Source organism: Pristiophorus japonicus, chromosome 9, assembly GCF_044704955.1.
Source record: "Pristiophorus japonicus isolate sPriJap1 chromosome 9, sPriJap1.hap1, whole genome shotgun sequence".
Lineage (NCBI taxonomy): Eukaryota > Metazoa > Chordata > Chondrichthyes > Pristiophoridae > Pristiophorus > Pristiophorus japonicus.
In genome coordinates, this window is record NC_091985.1 from 48,689,445 (window position 1) to 48,713,646 (window position 24,202).

At 43.8% G+C, this 24,202-nt stretch overlaps 1 protein-coding gene across 5 annotated transcripts in view; it reads left to right on the forward strand.

Moving 5' to 3' along the window:
• The first annotated feature begins 6,512 nt into the window (after positions 1–6,512).
• stpg4 (sperm-tail PG-rich repeat containing 4) overlaps positions 6,513–24,202 on the forward strand; it is a 126,156-nt gene continuing 108,466 nt past the window's right edge. For 2 of the 5 annotated variants that reach the window (XM_070889332.1, XM_070889335.1), the window contains exons 1-3: positions 6,734–7,364; positions 7,493–7,561; positions 19,799–20,053. In XM_070889332.1, the coding sequence (XP_070745433.1) occupies positions 7,242–7,364; positions 7,493–7,561; positions 19,799–20,053 (447 nt within the window). In that variant the 5' untranslated portion in view covers positions 6,734–7,241. The other 3 variants (XM_070889333.1, XM_070889334.1, XM_070889336.1) reach the window with 3 other exon arrangements.

Sequence of the window (24,202 nt, forward strand, 5' to 3'; positions counted from 1 at the left end):
GTGCACAGGGAACAATGCAACTGTCTCATTCCATATAGTAGAGATACCAAAAGTAGGTTTGCAAAATATACTTGCAACAGGAAAAGGCTAACTTTCACTAGTTTAGCTAAAGTATTTAATTCACCAGTTATGTTTTTTGAAGTGGGTTCTTGATGTGCAAATATTATTTTGTCTAGAAATTTAGTGATGGCAGCACTTTAAAGCTGGTCTGTCTGCATTAGGTTATGGCAAAATGCCCAGAGGTAAAAGCTTTTTAACTAAAACAGCTACCCAATGATGAAACACTGAGCAGTAGATAGTATTATCTTTAAGATTTTTTTGTGGTCTTTGTATTTGGGTCTTGTCTGCCCAAACACAGGAAGATTAAATGAACTGATGTAATAGCTAGGGAATGTACCAGTTGAAATGTAAGGCAACAAAACTGTCTTGAAGATTTTTTAAAGGATTGGAATTGAATTGTGGGCTTTAGTTGGTACTGCTGGTACATGTAGGTTTTTCATGGATGGTGCTAGTAGGCAACAAATGCAATGGTTGAGAAACTGAGGCAGCAAACCTGCTTGCTTCATCCTCTTGGCTTGGAAAGCTCTTGCAGTAAACTAGATTTTTTTGAATCCAGCTAATACTAGACACAATCTAATTCCCACATAGTTATAGCTGCAAGACACATGTCTTCCAGCTAGCTTTGCTTTACAATTTTATCTCTGCTCTAAATATCCAAGATTATTGGAAATATATTGGTGTTCCTTAATTGTTGGGACAAAATCCTGGAATTTCCTCCATAATAGCACTGGGAGTACTTCAAGGGCTACAGCAGCTCACCACCAATTTCTCAAGAGCAATTGGGGATAGGCAAATGCTGGCCTTGCTGGTGATGTCCACAACCCAAGAACAAATGGGGGAAAAAAGACTAGCATTTTTCTAGTTCATTAACTGACCTCACCTACTGAATCTCTAAGCATATTCTTGATCTAGCAAGCTGGTAATGTTGTTTAATCATACAGCAGAGAAGGAACACATTTGGCCCATTGCTGGCTTTGAAAGCTATCCAATTGGCTAATCCCTTGCTCTTTCCCCATAGCCTTTCAGTTTTCACCTTTTCAAGTATTTATACAATTCCCTTTTGAAAGTTATTAATCTGCTTCCATCTCCCTTTCAGGTAGTATATTCCAGATCGTATCCACGTGCTGTGTAAAATTTCTAATCTATTCTCTGGTTATCAACCCTTTTGCCAGTGCAAACTGTTTCTCCTAACACTTATTAAATTTTTTCTCAATTCTTTGCTCTAAGGAGAATAATCCCAGCTTCTCATCTCCAAAACTGAAGTTCTTATCCTTGGTACCATTTCTGGTAAATCTCTGTACTTGCTTCCAAGGTCTTGACATCCTTCCTAAAGTGTGGTGCCCTAGCTGAGGGCTAACCAATGATAAAGGTTTACCATAACTTCCTTGCTTTTGTACTCTTAAGCCTCCATTAAGCCAATGATTCCATATCCTTTATCAACTTGTCCAATTCTTCAGATGTTAAAGCCTTGGATCTCTTCCTGCATATCCTTTAAAATTATACCAAATTTGATATTGCCTCATTTTTCCTTCCATCTCTACATAATTCTCTCAATTAAGTTTCATTTGTTTTTGCCCATTTCACCAGTGTTGTCCTCACTTTACTATATTTCACAGCTTTGTCATCTGCCAACTTTGAAATTATTCCCCCTAAAACAAGCCGAGTAGTGGTCCTAATGAGGACTCCTGAGGCATACCACTATGTTGCCTTTATAAAATCTGCAGCATTGCACTACACACCCCATAAATTAAAATACAACATTTGAGAACCTCATCTGACTTTGATCTCAAGAAAATTGAAAATGGTAGCTAATGGGTCCTATGTAGTTTGCCTTTTTTGGATTGTGTATTCAATTTTCAGTACGCTTCCAATTTTTACCTTGCTGCTTAAGTGCCTAATCTACCAGGAGCCACTCATTGGGAATCTGCTTGTTTTAACGCTTAATTGTAGCCACTAAGATCTCGCAGTAGAAATATTTCCCTTGTGACCAAGTTCTGTTCTCGTGGCTTGAATGAGAATGCAAGTCTTTGAAGCATATCCCCATTCATTCTACATTAATGGAAATTCTGCAAAAGTCTCCTCGCCACCTTTAACCAGGATGATTAAGCTTAAGCTGTTGCAATTCACTGGTATACCAATAGATAGTGTTTTCTGCAACCACCAGTACAGATGACTAGTATTGGTTCCTCAATTATGTTAATGTTTAGATGTTCAATAATTTTGGTGACTGAATATGCTGAAATGTTTTGTATTTTGAGTTGTATTGGAATTTTGTTTTACTTTGTAATGTGTGCTACTAATGTAGGAAACGGGTGCTGAAGTTAAGAGGATATATTTGACAAATTTTGCTCCACCATAATGTATGGAGTGAAACAAATGACCTGATTACTCCTAATTGCATCTTGAGTAACTCTTGTACTTGATGTAATTATTTTTTTAAATATATAGCTTTGTTTTTAAATATCAGTTCATTGAGATACTGGAAATCTGAAGTGTAAACAGAAAATGATGGAAACACTCAGCTGGTCAGGCAGTGCTTCATAGACCTGACACATTGGGAGGAAAAGCAATGAGGAGGACACTATCTGCAAAAGGATATAGACAGGCTAAGTGAGTTGGCAAAAATTTGGCAGATGGAGTATAATTGTGAGGTCATGCACTTTGGCAGAAAAAATCAAAACTGGTTATTTAAATGAGAGATTGCAAAGTGCTATGGAACCTGGGGGTACTTGTGCATGAAACATAAAAGGACAGTATGCAGGTACAGCAAGTGATCAGGAAGGCCAATGGTATCTTCCCCTTTATTGCAAAGGGGATGGAGTATAAAAGCAGGGAAGTCTTGCTACAGCTATACAAGGTGTTGGTGAGGCCACACCTAGAATACTGCGTGCAGTTTTGGTTTCCATATTTACGAAAGGATATACTTTGGAAGAAGTTCAGAGAAGGTGCACAAGGTTGATTCTGGAGATGAGGGAGTTTTCTTATGAGGAAAGGTTGAGTAGGTAGGGCCTCTACTCATTGGAATTCAGAAGAATGAGATGATATTGAAATGTAAAGATTGAGGGGGCTTGACAAGGTGGATGCAGAGAGGATGTTTCCACTGATGGGTGGGGACTAGAACTAGAGGGCATGATAAAATAAGGGGCCGCCCATTTAAAACTGAGATGAGAAATTTCTTGAGGGTTGTGGATCTGTGGAACTCTGCCTCAGCTGTGGAAGCTGGGACATTTGAATAAATTTAAGACCGAAATAGACAGTTTCTTAACCCCTTATTCCCTTACCGTTTATGGGGAACAGGCAGGGAGGTGGACCGGAGTCCATGATCATATTGAATAGCGAAGCAGGCTCGAGCGGCCGTATGGCCCACTCCTGCTCCTATTTCTTATGTTATTGATCGTACCTTCCTCTCCACAGATGCTGCCTGACCAGAGTGTTCCAACATTTTCTGTTGTATTTATCCTGTTTTTCCCTTTTCTCAAGTATTACCTAATTCAATGGGGGAATCTAGAACTAGGGGGCATAGTTTCAGAATAAGGGGTCACCCTTTTAAAACTGAGGAGGAATTTCTTCCGAGGGTTGTGAATCTGTGGCATTCTCTGCCCCAGAGAGCTGTGGAGGCTGGATCATTGAATATATTTAAGGCCGAGATGGACAGATTTTTGAGTGATGGAGTAAAGGATTATGGGGAGCAGACAGGGAAGTGGAGTTGAGCCCAAGATCAGATCAGCCAAGATCTTATTGAATGGCAGAGCAGACTCGAGGGGCTAAATAGCCTACTCCTGCTATTTCTTATGTTCTTAATGCTACTCAGTGCCTAAATGTTGAAGTTTGTGAACACAGCCTGAGTTGATTTGGCCTTTCCTCCTGAAACTTGCTTTGTGGGAATTGATGTGTGTGACCTTACTTCTTGCAACCTTGTGATCCAGCATTCTTTAAGCCAACAGCACACCATCTTTGCATTGCCAATTACCCCACTATTTGTGGCACAATTGTAAATATGTACTTAAGGAGGTGGCCTTGGAAATAGTGGATGCGTTGACAGTCATTTTCCAACATTCCATTGACTCTGGATCAGTTCCTATAGAGTGGAGGGTAGCCAATGTAACCCCACTTTTTAAAAAAGGGAGAGAGAAAACAGAGATTTATAGACTGGTCAGCCTGACATCGGTAGTGGGTAAAATGATGGAATCAATTATTAAGGATGTCATAGCAGTGCATTTGGAAAGAGGTGACATGATAGGTCCAGGTCAGCATGGATTTGTGAAAGGGAAATCATGCTTGACAAATCCAATGGAATTTTTTGAGGATGTTTCCAGTAGAGTGGACAAGGGAGAACCAGTTGATGTGGTGTATTTGGACTTTCAGAAGGCGTTCGACAAGGTCCCACACAAGAGATTGATGTGCAAAGTTAGAGCACATGGGATTGGGGGTAGTGTACTGACATGGATTGAGAACTGGTTGTCAGACAGGAAGCAAAGAGTAGGAGTAAATGGGTACTTTTCAGAATGGCAGGCAGTGACTAGTGGGGTACCGCAAGGTTCTGTGCTGGGGCCCCAGCTGTTTACACTGTACATTAATGATTTAGACGAGGGGATTAAATGTAATATCTCCAAATTTGCGGATGACACTAAGTTGGGTGGCAGTGTGAGCTGTGAGGAGGATGCTGTGAGGCTACAGAGCGACTTGGATAGGTTAGGTGAGTGGGCAAATGCATGGCAGATGAAGTATAATGTGGATAAATGTGAGGTTATCCACTTTGGTGGTTAAAAACAGAGAGACAGACTATTATCTGAATGGTGACAGATTAGGAAAAGGGGAGGTGCAAAGAGACCTGGGTGTCATGGTACATCAGTCATTGAAGGTTGGCATGCAGGTGCAGCAGGCAGTTAAGAAAGCAAATGGCATGTTGGCCTTCATAGCAAGGGGATTTGAGTACAGGGGCAGGGAGGTGTTGCTACAGTTGTACAGGGCATTGGTGAGGCCACACCTGGAGTATTGTATACAGTTTTGGTCTCCTAACCTGAGGAAGGACATTCTTGCTATTGAGGGAGTGCAGCGAAGGTTCACCAGACTAATTCCCGGGATGGCGGGACTGACCTATCAAGAAAGACTGGATCAACTGGGCTTGTATTCACTGGAGTTCAGAAGAATGAGAGGGGACCTCATAGAAACATTTAAAATTCTGACGGGGTTAGACAGGTTAGATGCAGGAAGAATGTTCCCAATGTTGGGGAAGTCCAGAACCAGAGGTCACAGTCTAAGGATGAGGGGTAAGATGCGGAGGAACTTCTTCACCCAGAGAGTGGTGAACCTGTGGAATTCTCTACCACAGAAAGTTGTTGAGGCCAATTCACTATAAATATATTCAAAAAGGAGTTAGATGAGGTCACTACTAGGGGATCAAGGAGTATGGCGAGAAAGCAGGAATGGGGTACTGAAGTTGAATGTTCAGCCATGAACTCATTGAATGGCGGTGCAGGCTAGAAGGGCCAAATGGCCTACTCCTGCACCTATTTTCTATGTTTCTATGATCTTTCTACTAGTATTTGATATTTACTATAAAGAGGAAAATCTTCCCTTGAGACTACTTTTAACTGAATTCTTAGAATGAGTCATTTCTGGCTAGCCTAGGAACTTTAAGTGGGTTGCCTGAAACCTGCACTACAGAGAAAGACTTGCATTTATATAGTCACTGTCTGAATATTCCAAAACACTTTGCAGGCAATTTTGAAGTGTAGTCACTGTAATGTAGGAAAAGTGACTCCCAAAAACAGCAATGAAATCTATGACCAGATAATATTTTTTAGGTGTTGGTCGATGGATTGGCCAGGACCGCTGGGAAAACTCCCATGCTCTTCAAATAGTGCCATGGAATCTTTACCTCTACCTGAGAATGCAGACGGGCCCTCGGTTTAATGTCTCATCTGAAAGATGGTACCTCTGACAGTGCAGTACTCCTGCATAATGTACTGGCGTGTTAGCCTAGATTATGTGCTCAAATTTTTGGAGTATGACTTGGACCCCTGTACCCAAACATCTGACTCAATCAACACCACCCCTTAAGTATGGGAATGTGCTATTTCGTTGACTTACAAGAAGGAGGCCATTTCTGCCCATAGTTTCTGGGACGGCTGACAGAGCTGCACGGCCCTGATCAGCAGCCCTAAAGGTTACATATAAACCTTTGAACAATGACAGAAAGGTAAAGAGCACCCAGCTCTTTGTGTTAGGGAAACAACAATGCATCCATTCTTTTAGTTGAAATAATGTATTGGACGCCTAATTACTTTTTTTTTCAATTAGAATTACTGCGTGGCGTGCTAAAATCGGTAGTTTGCTTTACAGTTAAGTGATGACAAGTCTGGCTGTATTAATGCTTTAACCCCAGCTGAATTCCCCTCCCCCCCCCCCCCACCTTTGCAGGAGTACAGTATTTGCCCAGTTATTGTCAGTCTGAAAATCGAATTTTCCTAGTCAAAATGGCTCAGTTGCACATTGTGCTTACGGTGAGGTCAGAGTGCTTTTTATGAATTCATGCTTCGACCTCATCACGTTCAGAATGAATGGACCGGAAATCCTATGCAGCCTCTGACCTCTGCGCCCGAATTCTCGAAGCCGTCGTTTTGCGCCAGGAACGAGGTCGTAAATTTAGCGGTTTGTCTGTTCAGGACGAAACACCGCACAAGGCGTTAAATCTTAAAGATTATCGAGCCATCCAAAGGCATATCTAAATTTGTAGAGGGGTTGAGAAAGACACGTAACTAAACTCGGCGAGAAAGCAGGAAATACAAGCGCAGCAATGGCGGGTAGCCGCCAATCGCCACAAGGATAGGGGCTTATTCAGGTTCACGTCGGGGAGGGGAAGTAATTGTGTCGAAAAAACTGTACATGAGCACGTCACAGTGCTTTATTACTGAGCGCAATTACTGAGGTTTTCTTGGGCTATATTATAGGCGTGACTTCACTTAATACACACTTATTTTTAACTGACGATTATCATTCTTACCGAGAGTAATTGAGTACTTTTGATCTGAGTATCCCTTACGATATTTTTTGTTTGAAAAGGGGAGGTGGTCAACAACAACAAAATGTTGCGGAAGTGGCAGTGAGGATTCTTGGAACAGGGAAACCCGAACCAATCAGACTGTGTTTGTAAATAGGATCTTGGTAATGGTGTGACCATGGCAACCGCCGCTTCCAACCCTCCGACTGAGAAAATAGCGAGGAAAAAACCCATTTTAACCAACAAATTGAAAATAAAACCCAAAGTCAAAGAAATTAGTAACCCTAAAAATAGTCGCAAGGTAGTGAGACGTGAAATTCTGGCTCTTACACTGTTTTTTAAAAAATAGTAGTTTTCCATTGATGTAATGCCACACTGCATTTCATACGTTAACTAACCGTCAACATATTTTTGCGCTGACTATTCCAGCAAAAGGCGAATTCGCTAGTAGAAGAACGGGTATCAACTAGAGGAGGGTGGTGGCAAGAAAATGTCAAAGTAAGTGTAGTACGTAAGGACATTGGAAATACATCTAGAAAATGTAGCAGTGGATTGTGATCACATCTGCAAGCTAGTAATATTGTCATTTATACGTAATAAATCTCTGTCGAAAATCGATGATCATTTGTTGATTGTAAACTAGATGAAGACATTAATATTTTCACGATGTGAGTTTTTTTTTACATGGCTTGCAATGGACAAAATTAAAGGTGCAGTTGTACTGCCATTTTCTGTGTCACTGCAAAGTGGTTCGTAGTTCACAGTGAGGCAAAAGTAATAATGTTGGGGGTACATTTACAAAATTGTACTCCAAAGAGGAGCTTTGCCCACCAGAAGCCCATACTAGGAATTTGGGCACTCAATCCCCATAATTTTCCATCTATCCAGGAGTGAAAGGATCCACTCCATCACTTGGGCTTGACACTGCATGAAGTATAAGAACATAAGAACGTAAGAATTAGGAACACGAGTAGGCCATCTAGCCCCTCGAGCTTGCTCCGCCATTCAACAAGATCATGGCTGATCTGGCCGTGGATTCAGCTCCACTTACCCGCCCGCTCCCCGTAACCCTTAATTCCCTTATTGGTTAAAAATCTATCTAAGTGTGACTTGAATACATTCAATGAGCTAGCCTCAACTGCTTCCTTGGGCAGAGAATTCCACAGATTCACAACCCTCTGGGAGAAGAAATTCCTTCTCAACTCGGTTTTAAATTGGCTCCCCTGTATTTTGAGGCTGTGCCCCCTAGTTCTAGTCTCCCCGACCAGTGGAAACAACCTCTCTGCCTCTATCTTGTCTATCCCTTTCATTATTTTAAATGTTTCTATAAGATCACCCCTCATCCTTCTGAACTCCAACGAGTAAAGACCCAGTCTACTCAATCTATCATCATAAGGTAACCCCCTCATCTTCGGAATCAGCCTAGTGAATCGTCTCTGCACCCCCTCCAAAGCTAGTATATCCTTAAGTAAGGTGACCAAAACTGCACGCAGTACTCCAGGTGCGGCCTCACCAATACCCTATACAGTTGCAGCAGGACCTCCCTGCTTTTGTACTCCATCCCTCTCGCAATGAAGGCCAACATTCCATTCGCCTTCCTGATTTCCTGCTGCACCTGCAAACTAACTTTTTGGGATTCATGCACAAGGACCCCCAGGTCCCTCTGCACCGCAGCATGTTGTAATTTCTCCCCATTCAAATAATATTCCCCTTTACTGTTTTTTTTCCCAAGGTGAATGACCTCACACTCTCCGACATTGTATTCCATCTGCCAAACCTTAGCCCATTCGCTTAACCTATCTAAATCTCTTTGCAGCCTCTCTGTGTCCTCTACACAACCCGCTTTCCCACTAATCTTTGTGTCATCTGCAAATTTTGTTACACTACACTTTGTCCCCTCTTCCAGGTCATCTATGTATATTGTAAACAGTTGTGGTCCCTGCACCGATCCCTGTGGCACACCGCTAACCACCGATTTCCAACCCGAAAAGGACCCATTTATCCCGACTCTCTGCTTTATGTTAGCCAGCCAATTCTCTATCCATGCTAATACATTTCCTCTGACTCCGCGTACCTTTATCTTCTGCAGTAACCTTTTGTGTGGCACCTTATCGAATGCCTTTTGGAAATCTAAATACACCACATCCATCGGTACACCTCTAGCCACCATGCTCGTTATATCCTCAAAGAATTCCAGTAAATTAGTTAAACATGATTTCCCCTTCATGAATCCATGTTGCGTATATTGATTGCACTATTCCTATCTAGATGTCCCGCTATTTCTTCCTTAATGATAGTTTCAAGCATTTTCCCCACTACAGATGTTAAACTAACCGGCCTATAGTTACTTGCCTTCTGTCTGCCCCTTTTTTTAAACAGAGGCGTTACATTAGCTGCTTTCCAATCCACTGGTACCTCCCCAGAGTCCAGAGAATTTTGGTAGATTATAACGAATGCATCTGCTATAACTTCCGCCATCTCTTTTAAAACTCTGGGATGCATTTCATCAGGACCAGGGGACTTGTCTACCTTGAGTCCCATTAGCCTGTCCAGCACTACCCCCCTAGTGATAGTGACCTCCAGTGTGGTGTCAGTCAAGCTTAATAACTGCTTGGGGTTTTGATGGACCTAATGGGCACTGTTACAAGTTTGGGTCTTGTCTTTGATGTTGCCTCGAGTATAGTGGTTCTAGTTCCATCTGTAAGCAGTCTAAGCATCTTACGATAAAAATAGAAAATGTTGGAAACACTTTGCAGGTCAGGCAGCTTCTGTGGCAAGAGAAGTAGAGTTAACATTTCATGTCAATGACCTATCAGAACTGTAAAAAATCTTTGTATGTAAATAAGGCAGATCATGACGTCAATCAGCATGCAACGCTGATTTGACGCCAGCGCTGCCATTTTCGTCCTCAGCGCAGGATCTAATGCCCTGTGTTAATCTCACACAGCTGAACATGAGTTCAGCAGCTGCAAGGATCCCCTACAAGCGCTATTTAAAGGGATCATCAACCACTCTCAGATGAGTTGCTGATTAATTTCTACTGGCTCTGTATAAGTTTGTGGAAGTGTTTGGAGCTTTCCAGAGTTTTTAAAAAGTTGGTGACGTGACAGGGAGTGGTGCTGCAAGTGGAGATGGCCTTGCTCCTGACTTCAAAGGTTCTGGTTAGACCACTTGCTTCCAGTAATAGGTGCTCACGTTGCCATCCCCCTTGGCCTGTAGCATGACAGGGAGCTGGAGCAGAGACAACGAAGAAGAGGGAGGGAGAGAAGGGTTCTCAGCAGGAGGCCTAACCCACCTAGGGTCTTCCGAGAGCAATTCTCTTACCTCAACCTGAGCCAGGAGCAGTATGTGAGGCACCTGCGCTGTACGAAGGAGGTGCTCACAGAATTTTCTACCACCAGACCTGCAGTCTCACTTCAAGGAATGGAGAGCACTGCCAATGGCTGTGAAGGTGACGGTAGCCCTGAAATTCTTCACGTCGGGATCCTTCCAGGTTGGAGCAGGTGACATCTGTAACATCTTCCAGTTCGCTGTCCACAAGAGGTGACAGATGCTCATTATGCCAGGAGATGGAGACATCATTGTCTTCTCACTGACCAAAGAGAAGTAGGCGAAGCATGCACGTGGCTTTGCCAGGATAACAGCTTCCCCACGTGCATGGCACCATCAACTGCACGCACGTGGCTTTACAGGCACCATGCCTAAATGCTGAGATGTACCTACAAACTGCTACCCCAGTGGCTGCGGTATGACTTTCAGTAGGGGTGATTGTAGATGGCCTTTCAATATGACCTCAGGCGCCTCAAGAAGGCGCAGCTATGGACTGCACCGCCTCAGCATGGGCAGTAGCAGTCTGGGCTAGCTGGCTGACAGAGAACAGCAAGGACACAGGCGGAGTGGCAGTAGTGGGAGGATGAATGCTGTCATCCTGAGAGAGGACAGCAGGTTCTTGCTCCACGGAGCCACTGCCACTCACCCGGGGTGGCGCCTTAGCATTCCTAGCCATCTGTTGGAGGACAGATTGCTGGACTGCTGTGACACCCTGCAAACCCCTTTCCACACTGGTAAACACGGCCAAAATAGCAGCAGTCTAGGCTTGTGTGGCATAAGTCTGAGCTTCCTCTGCAGCACTCAGACATAAGGTGGCTTGTGCTTGTGCTGCAATGGAAGTTGAGACATCAGTCATAAGACGCTGCATGATGGTTGGGTCCACAAGTGTGCTAATGAATCTGCCCATCCCTTCCATGCTGGGAAGGATGGGTTCCAAGCTCTGCGCCAAGCCCTGTGCAAGATTGATGCTAGACTCCTTCATTCTCCTTGACACCACACTCAGGGTTTCTGGCAGGCCTGTCAGTGCACCAATGCACCATTGGTTTTGCATACCAATCAGTGTTCTTCTGTAGGCCGCCCCATCGAAATCCTCATCTGAGTACTCTGCAGCAGGACATGTGTGCGACCTCGGCCTCTGGCGAGCTAACACCTGCGCTACCCTTTGCCCCTGGCTACAGCCCACTTGTGCCCGGTGACTCAAAACATGCAGATCCCACCTCTAAGCTACCCTCTAAAGTCCACGAGTGCCAGTAATAGAGCTGGTGGCTGCGACTGTCAGATCGAGTGATGGTATTTCTTCTTCTTCATCACTCTCCTCTCCTTCTTGAACCTCTGGCTGGACAGATTGGATTCCTTGTGTCTCTGAAATGAGAAAGGTACAGGGGTAAGATTATGGTGAGGGGAAGGGGGAAAGCAAGCGGTGGATGCTTACACCATATGCAGCTTGGAAATCAGAAGACATTGAGCGATGTGAGAAGGAGGATACCGGCATCTAGTAATCTTTCAGCCCCGCCCGCAGGCTCAGCCATGCTCCTCCCAAGAATGGCCAACATTATCTCCATGGGGGTGAAGTGATGTAGGTGAGCTTGATCTCCGCTGATGAGGTTCTGCTGGCACCAGTTATGCACTACCTTTTCCTGCAAGAGAAAGGGAAGTGTGTCAGTGAGTGTTTGGGTGATGTGCCTATCATGGTTGAATAACTGACGGTGTGTGAAAGCTGTGCAATGTGGGTGCAAGGCTTGCAGCAGTGGTAAGTGTGTAGAGATGGAGCATGTGAATATGATGTAGGAGTCGTGATTGATAGAGATTGTTGGTAGATGAATGATGCGGGTGTAGTGAATTGAGCAGTGTATGAGACTAGTGGTGCAGTTGGTGGGATATGGCATTTGAAGATTAATTCACTGACATTGATCACTTGTGTGAGGTCTTTAATCATGGGGCTACACTGCTGGCATTCACCACAGTGGCTATCTGCTCCCATTACACTTTGCTCTGTTGCCTGGAGGGCTTTGTACCCCCCTGTGGACAGAGGATCTTTCTCCTTCTATTGACCTCCTGCTCCAAGGCTTCTAGTGTTGCATCGGAGAAACTTGGTGTACACTCTCCCCTATTGTGCCATTAATAATAGTTTCTTTCCACTGTCTTCCCCAGCCAGTTCAATGATTTGCTGCAGGCAGAAGGCACCTCATCTTTAAGAGATGCAGACTGCCTTTAAGGAGTGAAAGCTAGCTTTAATTGGTGCTACGCTTGCATGAACCTGGGCCCCCTGCTGAGCGTTCAGCCACTCAGCAGCGCGCTCAGCCCTGAGCTGAATACCATAATCATGGAAATGAGCAGGCAACATGAAGTTCAGGAGCTGCCTGCAGTCCTCTGAACGGGTGCAGATTGCTAGCGCATTGCGATCCCCGCTCCTGTTTTTGGGGGGAAACGAATTACTAGGTCAGTCTCTTCCTGTCCATGAGATTGACATACAACTTTTAAAAAATGAGTTGCTGCAAAATGACATTGTGAGATTGCTAATTACAGTGTAACCTTAATCTAAGACCCCTGTTGAGAATTAGCAATACCATATAAAATACAACCATTAGGACCTATTGAAACTCACGAAAGGCATGCTGGAAGTGGCACAGACCTCACAAAAAGATCTGACAAGCCTTAGTTTGCAAACACATGCACTTGATATTGCAAATCATATGGAAACACATTACAGATGGCTGGAGTTGTCTCACGAGATATTGGGGGGCCTATTATACAAGCTGCTTTGTGGACCTGTTGATTGTGTTCCCCTTGCCCCTGAACTGAGGGCTGTCTAGGGCATTTGTCAACCTGTAATGAGAAATTTAGATGCATTTAGGCACATCTGCTTGGTGCATTCAATGTTTATTGTTAGTGAGTTTTTTTTGTTCTGGGGCACAGGGGTTTCCAGTAATATTTAGACACGGTCTACTCATTTTACTCATCAACTTTGCCCAGGTTTGGATGGGACACTTCCTCATACCATTTCTTTATGATGTCAAGACAAGTCTCTGTAATTCTCTTCCATGGGCTCTGTTTACCTTTTATTTTTCTGTTACGCTTCCTGTATCTCTGTTACTATCTCATTTTTTCCCACTTATTCTCGCACGACTTCTGGAGACTTTCCCTGTTAATCCTGTGATCTACAGACTCTACAAATGCTGCCACAAGATATAGTACTCTGTTCTCTGGGCCCTTCGATAGCTGATCAGTGGGCATTTAGATTGAAGATTAATCCGAACTGATTAAAATTTATGTTCTACACCGGGACTCCCGCTCAAATTGGGCGACTCCTGGATTCATGTGTCTTCAGCCAGCACTGCTCTTCTGCCTCTTTTTCCCCCTCAAACTAAAAAAAGGTTTGCCAAACACATTTTCACAATGACAATATCCATTTAAGAAATAATATAAGAAATAGGAGCAGGAGTAGGCCATACAGTCCCTCGAGCCTGCTCCAACATTCAATATGATCATCGACCTCAAGTCCACTTGATTCCCCTCGACTCCAAAAATCTGTTTATCTCAACCTTGAATATATTCAGCGACTCAGCATCCACTGCCCTCTGGGGAAGAGAATTCCAAAGATTCACAACTCTCTGAGTGAAGAAATTCCTCCTCATCTCTGTCTTAAATGGCCTACCCCTTATCCTGAGACTATACCCCTTAGTTCTAGACACACCAGCCAGGGGAAACAACCTCTCTGCATCTACCCTGTCAATCCCCTTCAGAATCTTGTATGTTTCAATGAGATCACCTCTCATTCTTCTAAATTCCAGAGAGTATCGGCCCATTCTACACAATCTCTCATCATAGGACAGCCCTCTCATCCCAGGAATTAATCTAGTGAACCTCTGTTGCACCGCCTCCAAGGTAAGTATATCCTTCCTTAGATAAGAACAGTACTCCAGGTGTAGTCTCACCAAGGCCCTATACAATTGTAGCAAGACTCCCTTGCAATAAAGAACAACATGCCATGTGCTTTCCTTATTGCTTGCTGTACCTGCATGCTAGTTTTCTGTGTTTCTAAACACAAACATTTAAAAATTTCTCACCATTTAAAAAATATTCTGTTTTTTTATTCTTCCTATTCTGCCACCTTATTGCCCACTCACTTAGTCTGTCCATATTCCTTTGCAGATGCTTTGTGTTCTCCTCACAGCTTACTGTCCCATCTAGCTTGTATCATCAGCAAACTTAGATATATTAAACTCGGTCCCTTCATTTAATTTTAAGTGTTTGTGCATCATTTTTTATTTTTTATTTAAGATTTAAATCAACCCTTACGCTGGTGAAAGAAGATCCTAAGTCTGCTTTTACCAGCCATAAGAGTTTTGTGGGATTCCCTGGGCAGTTATTTGCCCAACTTTGCGCCAGCGAAAGTGAATTTCTAGTCGGTTCGGTAGAGCTGTCAAAGCATACCTTGACAGATCGCAAGTTCCGGGTTTTTGCGCATGTGCAGCGCAAGCAGAAACACGGAACTTGCGAGGCTTTTCAGAAGGCGTACGATGGCGTATGCTGTCATCTGGACCGCAAATTCCGGACCAAGGTTTATTGCACTCCCAATTGTAAGATCAAGAACTGGGCATTTGTCACAGATCATTTATACTTCCTCCAAATGTACGAAATAAAACCATTTTACTATTTAATTATTTTATATAATTTAAAGTTGCCCCACAGCTGGTGTGCTACATGCATGGTGTATAGTAAATCAAAAGGATCATTGCCAAAGCCTTTCAGTGCTGTTGAATCGCAATCCCTCATAAAGTTATTGTTACATTTATCTTTTCTCACTCATGAACCTTTGACAGAATATTAAATGCAAGCTTTAAGAGAATCAAAAAACTTAACTCTTTTACATAAAATACACCTAACACATCCTTAATTTAAAAAGCCGGGATCTTTGAAGTACAGCACAGGTAATTCTTTAGGCTAACGAAACACTCTACAATGCTCCTTAGTGCAAATAACAAAAGGAACATGTTTCTTAGTATGAAATATAAATACTGTCATGTATCCTACATGGTTACTGCTTGCACTATTACAAGGTATGCCGCCAGAGGGCACCGCAGTGGGAGACTTGCAGTTATCTGTACAGATGCCTGACCTAGTGTAAAAGGCAGGCTACCATATGTGATCCTCACTCTAGAATTATCAATAAAGGACTATGGTCACTACAGTTCAAGTACAACACATTGTCTCGTGGTGTCATTATCAGAGCATCTAAAGATATAACAATTGGCGACAAGATTACGGACCTTCACGCGAAAATGGCTACCTTGGTACGTTGCAGCAGTTCGCCGATGGTGATGATTGGGATGTCTTCGTGGAGAGGTTCGACCATTTCTTCACAGCAAACGACCTGGCAGGCAACAACCCTGCCACACTGGCTGATAAGCGCAGAGCTATCCTGCTAACCAGTTGTGGGCCCACCGTCTATGGCCTCATCAGGGACTTGCTGGCACCAGCGAAGAAAACGACCAAGACGTGCGAGGAGCTCGTAACTCTGATCGAAGAGCACCTCAAGCCCAAGGAGAGCATCCTCACAGCCAGACACCGGTTCTACACCCACCGACAGCCCGAAGGCCAGGAAATCGCGAAATTTGCTGCAGACCTCAGGAGGCTGGCGGCACCGCGTGATTTCACCGAAGCGCTGCGGGACATTTTTATCATTGGAATTGGCCATGAGGGCCTTCTTCATAAGCTATTGTCTGCGGATACCACAGTCACGCTGCAGAAGGCCATCTCTGTGAGCCAGGCATTCATGACCTCGACTTGCGGCTCTAGGCAGATGACTCATCCTCAGGATTCAAACCCGGCAAGTACTGTGCACAGAGTGGTGCCTTTTAGAGGCTGAACTATAGAATGCGAACCTTCTCAGGGAAGAGAGAACAGGCCCACGAGTCCCTTAACTCAGAGTCCGCCGAGGTGGGCTAACCGAGTAGCTCCATGCTGGCGTTGTGGAGGGAATCACAGGGCTCACCAGTGCTGTTTTAAAGACTATGTGTGTAAAGGCTACAGCACAAAGGGCCACCTCCAGTGAATGTGTAAGAGAAATATGCTTCACTGTGTCGATGAAGAGTCTGCAGATGGCCTTGAATCCAGCGCGGATTATGAAACGATAGGCAGAGAGGCAGCACGATGAGGTATATAGCATGTTTACCTGCACCACTGAGTGTTCCCCGTTGAGGATGGAAGTTGAGATAGATGGCGTTCCAGTCTTCATGGAAGTGGACACGGGGGAGAGCCAGTCAGTAATGAATCAAGAATCCTTTGAGAGGCTATGGGACAAGCAAGCTGAACAACCCAAGTTGGTCCCGGTTCAGGCAAAGCTGCGTACCTACACTGATGAACTTATCCCAGTCGTTGGTAGTGCGGATGTAAAGATACTCCATGATGGCGCGGTGCACAAGTTACCTCTGTGGATTGTTGCAGGTGATGGACCAACGGCACTCGAAAGAAGGTGGATGGAGAAGTTCTTCATCCCTCCAGCGATCGACGTCTTCCGCGCTCAGAGGCAAAGCAAGCCCTCACCTGAGGGTGGACCCCGCACCAGCGAGCAGACCAGCACAACACCAGAGGCACAGACCGCTCAGCACGAGATGATCCAGCTGAGACGACCCGAACGCACCTTCCAGGCTCCAGTGGCAGGACTCCGGAGGAAGAAAATCGGATCCAAAGGCGACTTCCCAGCTTCGTTGGCAGAACCCGGCGATAAGACGATCACCGCAGTCGACATAGTGGATGGAGGAAAGATGGCGCCCAAACCACGAAGTGCCACGCTGAAGAAAAAGATGGCGGCGGCCAGACCACGAGGTGCAGCGCTGATGGAGCAACACGTGGCACCAAATGGAGAAGAGGATTGGGGTAAAGAAAGCAAGGCTCTCTTAAAGGAAGCCTGCAATACATCGCACTTAAAGGGACAGTTCCACATTTTCAAACAATGTAAGAGCAACTGTGAGTTAGATGTAAAATGTGCAATTGATGATCAGAATTGTGTGCATGCAATAAGCAAAGAAGAGTCTCAATGTAATAGCAACTGTGAGCCAGATGTAAGATGTGAAATTGATGATCAACGTTGTGTACATGCAATAAGCAAAGAAAAGGCACACGATCGCGATCGGAGCTACAGGTTATTTACAATGAATAATGAAACGTTGAGCGACGTAGGATTTCAACTGCACTCAGCCAATGCAGTCGGCAGACACCCATCAGGAGCACACAGGTCCAGCGAGCCACTCAATGTAGTAGCCTGCATCTCTGGGACCAGAGTTATGCACCATGGAGTGTGGCCACAAACAGCCAATACATACGAGCTGCTGAGCAAGCGATCTCAGGAGTGCAAAGGCACCGCTATTGATACCCTGCCCCTGATTGGCTCCACCTCTCAGGCACCCGATGGCACCAACCGCCACAAGCCTGAAAGAGCAAACTGTGCTAAGGCGCAGCCCCCAGACCCCATTGCCACCAAGGCCATACCCGGGAACGAAGGGTCACCCGCAACAGTTCTCCCAAAGGGGACCGAGAGCAGCCAGGATCCCAAACCAAATAACGGCCAGGCAAGTGAGTCAGCAGTTCCCTGTGCACTGCTAGACAACTGCTCCTCAGGCAGCAGCAATGACCCAGGGCGCAAAGAAAGAACAAGGAGGTCACAGTCATCTGTGAACCTGCCCGACACTAGGAGCAACGGCAACAGCCCCGAGAGCAGGCAACTTGAGCCAACTGGGTTCCCACTGCCAGCACTGGGCAATGTGCCTGGACACCATCCAGCAGTTCTGGAACTAGCTTGTCTTTACCCACCGGTTACCGATCCCCAGTATGTATCGATAATGTATCTCACCAGTCGAATGTACTTGCTTCACAACTGAACCACAAATGTAATGCAAACTTTTTTTTATGGACTTGAATGTATATGAATGTAATGAGCCTCCGGCATAATCTATGTGTGGGCGGGGGGGAAGAGAATGGAGTGGTCATGGACACACACACAAACAATAACCACCAGCACTCTACTGCCAACAAAACACCAACCACTCAACCAAGATAGAAACGACCCGCCAAGGGTCAACCAGATAGAGCTAAGCCCAGAGCACAGTTAATGCAGAGGCGATTTGCACTAAAGGCTTGGGGGAGAGTGATGTCATGTATCCTACATGGTTACTGCTTACACTATTATAAAGTGTGCCACCAGAGAATACCGCAGGTTACCTGTACAGGTGCGGCTGGCCTAGTATAAAAGGCATGTGTGATCCTCACTCTGGAGTTATCAATAAAAGGCTAAGGTCACTACAGTTCAAGAACAACACATTGCCTCGTTGAGTCATTATCAGAGCATCTAAAGATATAACAATATGTAATGTTAAATACACTTCTTAAGATAAAAACTATTTTAACCTCAATAGAAAGTTGAACAGCTAAACAATTTATTTCACTTTAGTAAACGGTCAAAGGACAAGAATCTTTCCATTGACTTCAAATTATCTCTTTTAACTTTAAGTGGAAAACAGATGCCAAATTATTGTTGGTATTTTATTACATCATTTTAACAAAATGCTGATATGAAGTAAGTCCAAGTACCAGTTTAATTAAAAGTAAAAAAAAAATGTAAATGTAATTTAAGTGGAAGAGACTGAAAGAAGTTTCTGTGGATGTGGCTTAGTTTTGACAGATTTTGTCGGCGTGTATTCCCTTACGCATAGGGTGTACGCAGCGCTCCTGGCCTTCATGATGTAATACGCTGCGCACAGCTGTGCAGCGCCGAACAGCAAGTCTACATGTGGGGCCCGCATGAGGTAAATTCGTATTTTTTTCAGAGGTCGGTGGCGTACTCTGTAGCTACGCCGCTGACCTTAATTTTTAAGCCTTTGTTTCAGGTCAATGATCCTTTGGCAGAACTGGGTCACATAATAACTAGTTTGCATTACAACAACGACTAGAATTTATTTAGCAGCTTTAACATAAAGAACATCCCAAGGCCTTTCACAGATAAGTATTTGGGATTACATCTAGTCAAGAAGCAGACATTTGGAGGGATGAGTTGTGAGGAGGATTTTGAAGAAGAGGAGGAGGAAGTAATTCCAGAGGGCAGGACTCAGGGGGCTGATCAGCACAGAGCCACAGGAGGTTTTGCGTCAAAACAACTTTATTCAAAATTATTAATTCAAATATATAAATCAATGTGGATTTCAAAAGAATTTTGCAAGATCTAGCTTATAAGATTCAGCTCTGACATAACATTCCACCTGAAATGTTAATTGCCTTTCTCTGAATAACCCACAGTGTATTTGCAGTACTTTCTGTTTCTATTTCAAATGTTCTTAAGATCTAGCTTAGAACTACAGTGGAAATTCTTGTATTGAACTCATGAATTTAGCTCATGTTATTTACTTACAGGATAAACCATTTCCTGGAAAATATGCCATAAAAGATTTTATCGAAGAGGGGCTTCTAAATCCAGTGAAACAAACATATAATTTTAAAGGGAAAGGCAGGAGCGGCACTATCACATCAGAATCACAGTCAGGTGAACAGCTAGCAAAAATTGGTCGTAGACCAGAAGCCTTAATTGAAGTGGGGAAGAAAACATCATCCAATCAAGTTCTCAAAAACACTCCCAAAAAGAAAATTACACACTCTGTATTGCAAAAGGTGATGTCATTTACTTTATTGAAATGTGCACTTATGAATTTCTTAATCAATCAGCTTTATGTTCTTCTCTTAAAACCTCAAGAAAAAAGTGGCCATTAATTAACTTGTGCAATTGATAATATAGGAATATTATCTAATTATGCAGTTATGTAAAGTGACCGAAGTTCTAGCCACTTTACAATTAGTCATATCTTCCAATAGTTACCTTAGCCTCCATTAATTACCCATGGAGAATTTGGCAAAGAATAATTCTTTTCCACCCAGTTTTTTCTTTTCCTCAAATTAGGGTATGACTCTATAAGTACTAGCCACCCCTTCACCCACCCTTCCTCCTCAGTATGTTGCCCAAATGGCCATTCGTCAGTTAACATCAGCAGGCTTTTCAGCATTCTGGGAAGGGGAGGGTGAGAATCACAGCAGAGCACAATCCTGCTCTCATCCAATGTCACATATGAACTTTCTAGCAAAGATCACTAGATTGCAATCAGGGGTAGATCTTTTCCACTCTTTCGCTAAAGAATGTGGAAATCCGTTACGGTGTTTCCATTGCTACTCTGGTTGATATCAGCCAACTCAGCACAGAAGGATCAAGGCCCATGATGCATGCTGCAACCCCTAAGGTTCAAAAGAGTAAGAGAAACACAGTAATTAGGTGATGACACGCTTGGGTTTTAAAATCCTGTAGCTTCTAAGTGGAAGGGAAGGCTGAAGGAGGCAAGGAGTTTCATAGTTTTGAAGCCCTCGGAAAGCTTGAGTTCAACAAGTGAGGATGCAGGAAGGAAGAATGTTGTGTCTGTTGTCCATGGTATCCTTCACTAGGGCAGGTCATAACTCACGTCTCACGCATGGTATTCTTGAGCCACTTAGTCAGGAAGAGTAACTGAGGTGATTTCTGCCAGCAATCAACCTCCTTCCTTCTCGGGTTCACAACAACATGTTTCGAGTAAACACGAGGCATTTGATGGTGCAGTAGACTTTATTGATAGACAGCACAGTGATCGGCCTAACTGTATAAAGAGAAAGCAGCTTTTCATTTTTTGTAGCTTTCGCACTCTCTGAAGAACTTTAATACCATGCTTCTTTATACATCATATTTTTTCTACATCAAAGGTGCATGTCACAGATAAGACCTCATGAAACATTTATTCCCAAATCCTTTTGAAGACAGTCCATTCATGTTAACAGTTGTAGTTGTTTACTCCAAAGCTATTTCCCTCAAACAAGATTTCCTGACGTAACTGTTCTTAACCTCTTTGAAGAACACGCTTTTATTAACCATTCTCTTTCTATACTATAGTTAATGGATCCCTCTACCTATGTTTATTACCTTCGCCACCAAGTTATATTTTAATTACCCATGGCTGGCATCATTACTGTCACCTATTTCCTTGCACAAGCACTTTTCGTATATAACGCACAGACTCTAAAAGCAAAACACTTCTCACAACACTTCAAAACCATCCTGTTTATCTTGGAAAAACTGTTGCTCCACGATATAAAGAAGTTTGATTATTAACCCAATTAACAAGATGTCCAACATTTAACTCTCTAGAATGTCCAACAGTTTCCCGTTGCCTTCCTTGCGCTTTTTTTTTATCTTCAACATACCTTCTCCAAGGTGGCTTGCAACCATGGTTAAAGAGCCCCACCTACTCTATATAATGGGGGGAGGGGGCGCACCAGCATCCATCGTAGGATCTGTATAGGCCATGGTCACAGGTCAAGCACTCAGATATTTATAAGGTGCCCAGACACAGGGACACCCCAAGAAACTGGCATTGGCCTCGTCCTAGATCCATCCCTTAGATTGGACTGTCTAACGGGGCCAGGCAGAAAGCTGAAGATGCATCGCAACTCCTTAGGTAAGGAGTTTTTTTTTTAACAACACCCACTAGATCTTTGGGACTAGTGACGTTCTGGCTAATGGTCTTCAGCAGCAGCTAGCAAGTTCTGAGGCCTGTAGCCAGTCGTTTGCGTTTTTTTCTCTCTCTGGTTCACCAACTAAAGGCCTCTCCAGAGGGTGGATATTGCATTCTGGCCATGTGAAATACTCTGAAATACTAAAATTAGCTGCAGCTCAGCTTGGGCAGGCGCTGTGCTCATTGGGTGCACAATGCCTGCCCAATACTGGGGCAGAGAAATTATCCCTTTTAATTCAGTTGATTTAGTTGTATAGCCAAGTGAATAATCACAGTTCCACATATTACTCACAACTACTAGTCAACTATATTTTTTTCACACAAAAGGGGAATTAAGAATAGTGTTAAATCCAAGGAAGAGGCATATAAATTGGCCAGAAAAAGCAGCAAACCTGAGGACTGGGAGAAATTTATAATTCAGCAGAGGAGGACAAAGGGTTTAATTAGGAGGGGGAAAATAGATTATGAGAAGAAGCTTGCTGGGAACATAAAAACTGACTGCAAAAGCTTTCATAGATATGTGAAGAGAAAAAGATTAGTGAAGACAAACTCAGGTCCCTTGCAGTCAGAATCAGGTGAATTTATAATGGGGCACAAAGAAATGGCAGACCAATTGAACAAATACTTTGGTTCTGTCTTCACGAAGGAAGACATAAATAACCTTCCGGAAATACTAGGGGACTGAGGGTCGAGCGAGAAGGAGGAACTGAAGGAAATCCTTATTAGTCAGGAAATTGTGTTAGGGAAATTGATGGGATTGAAGGCCGATAAATCCCCAGGGCCTGATAGTCTGCATCCCAGTGTACTTAAGGAAGTGGCCCTAGAAATAGTGGATGCATTGGTGATGATTTTCCAACAGTCTTATCGACTCTGGATCAGTTCCTATGGACTGGAGGGTAGCTAATGTAACACCACTTTTTATAAAAGAAGGGAGAGAGAAAATGGGGAATTATTGACCGGTTAGCCTGACATCAGTAGTGGGGAAAATATTGGAATCAATTATTAAAGATGAAATAGCAGCGCATTTGGAAAGCAGTGACTTGATCGGTCCAAGTCAGCATGGATTTATGAAGGGGAAATCATGCTTGACAAATCTTCTGGAATTTTTTGAGGATGTAACTAATAGAGTGGACAAGGGAGAACCAGTGGATGTGGTGTATTTGGTCTTTCAAAAGGCTTTTGCCAAGGTCCCACACAAGAGATTAGTGTGCAAAATTAAAGCACATGGTATTGATGGTAATGTATTGACGTGGATAGAGAACTGGTTGGCAGACAGGAAGCAGAGAGTCAGGTTAAACGGGTCCTTTTCAGAATAGCAGGCAGTGACTATTGGGGTGTCGCAGGGCTCAGTGCTGGGACCCCAGCTCTTTACAATATACATCAATGATTTAGATGAAGGAATTGAGTGTAATATCTCCAAGTTTGGAGATGACACTAAGCTGGGTGGCTGTGTGAGCTGTGAGGAGGATGCTAAGAGACTGCAGGGTAACTTGGACAGGTTAGGTGAGTGGGCAAATGCATGGCAGATGCAGTATAATGTGGATAAATGTGAGATTATCCACTTTGGTGGCAAAAACATGAAGGCAGAATATTATCTGAATGGTGGCAGATTAGGAAAAGGGGAGGTGCAACGAGACCTGGGTGTCATGGTACATCAGTCATTGAAAGTTGGCATGTAGATACAGCTGGCGGTGAAGAAGGCAAATGGCATGTTAGCCTTCATAGCTAGGGGATTTGAGTATAGGAGCAAGGAGGTCTTACTGCAGTTGTACAGGGCCTTAGTGAGGCCTCACCCGGAATATTGTGTTCAGTTTTGGTCTCCTAATCTGAGGAAGGACGTTCTTGCTATTGAGGGAGTGCAGCGAAGGTTCACCAGACTGATTCCCGGGATGGCAGGACTGACATATAAGGAGAGACTGGATCGACTGGGCCTGTATTCACTGGAGTTTAGAAGAATGAGAGGGGATCTCATAGAAACATATAATATTCTGTCGGAACTGGACAGGTTAGATGCAGGAAAAATGTTCCTGATGTTGGGGAAGTCCAGAACCAGGGGTCACTGTCTAAGGATAAGGGGTAAGCCATTTAGGACCGAGATGAGGAGAAACTTCTTCACTCAGAGAGTTGTTAACCTGTGGAATTCTCTACCGCAGAGAGTTATTGATGCCAGTTCGTTAGATATATTCAAGAGGGAGTTAGATATGGCCCTTTCGGCTAAAGGGATCTAGGG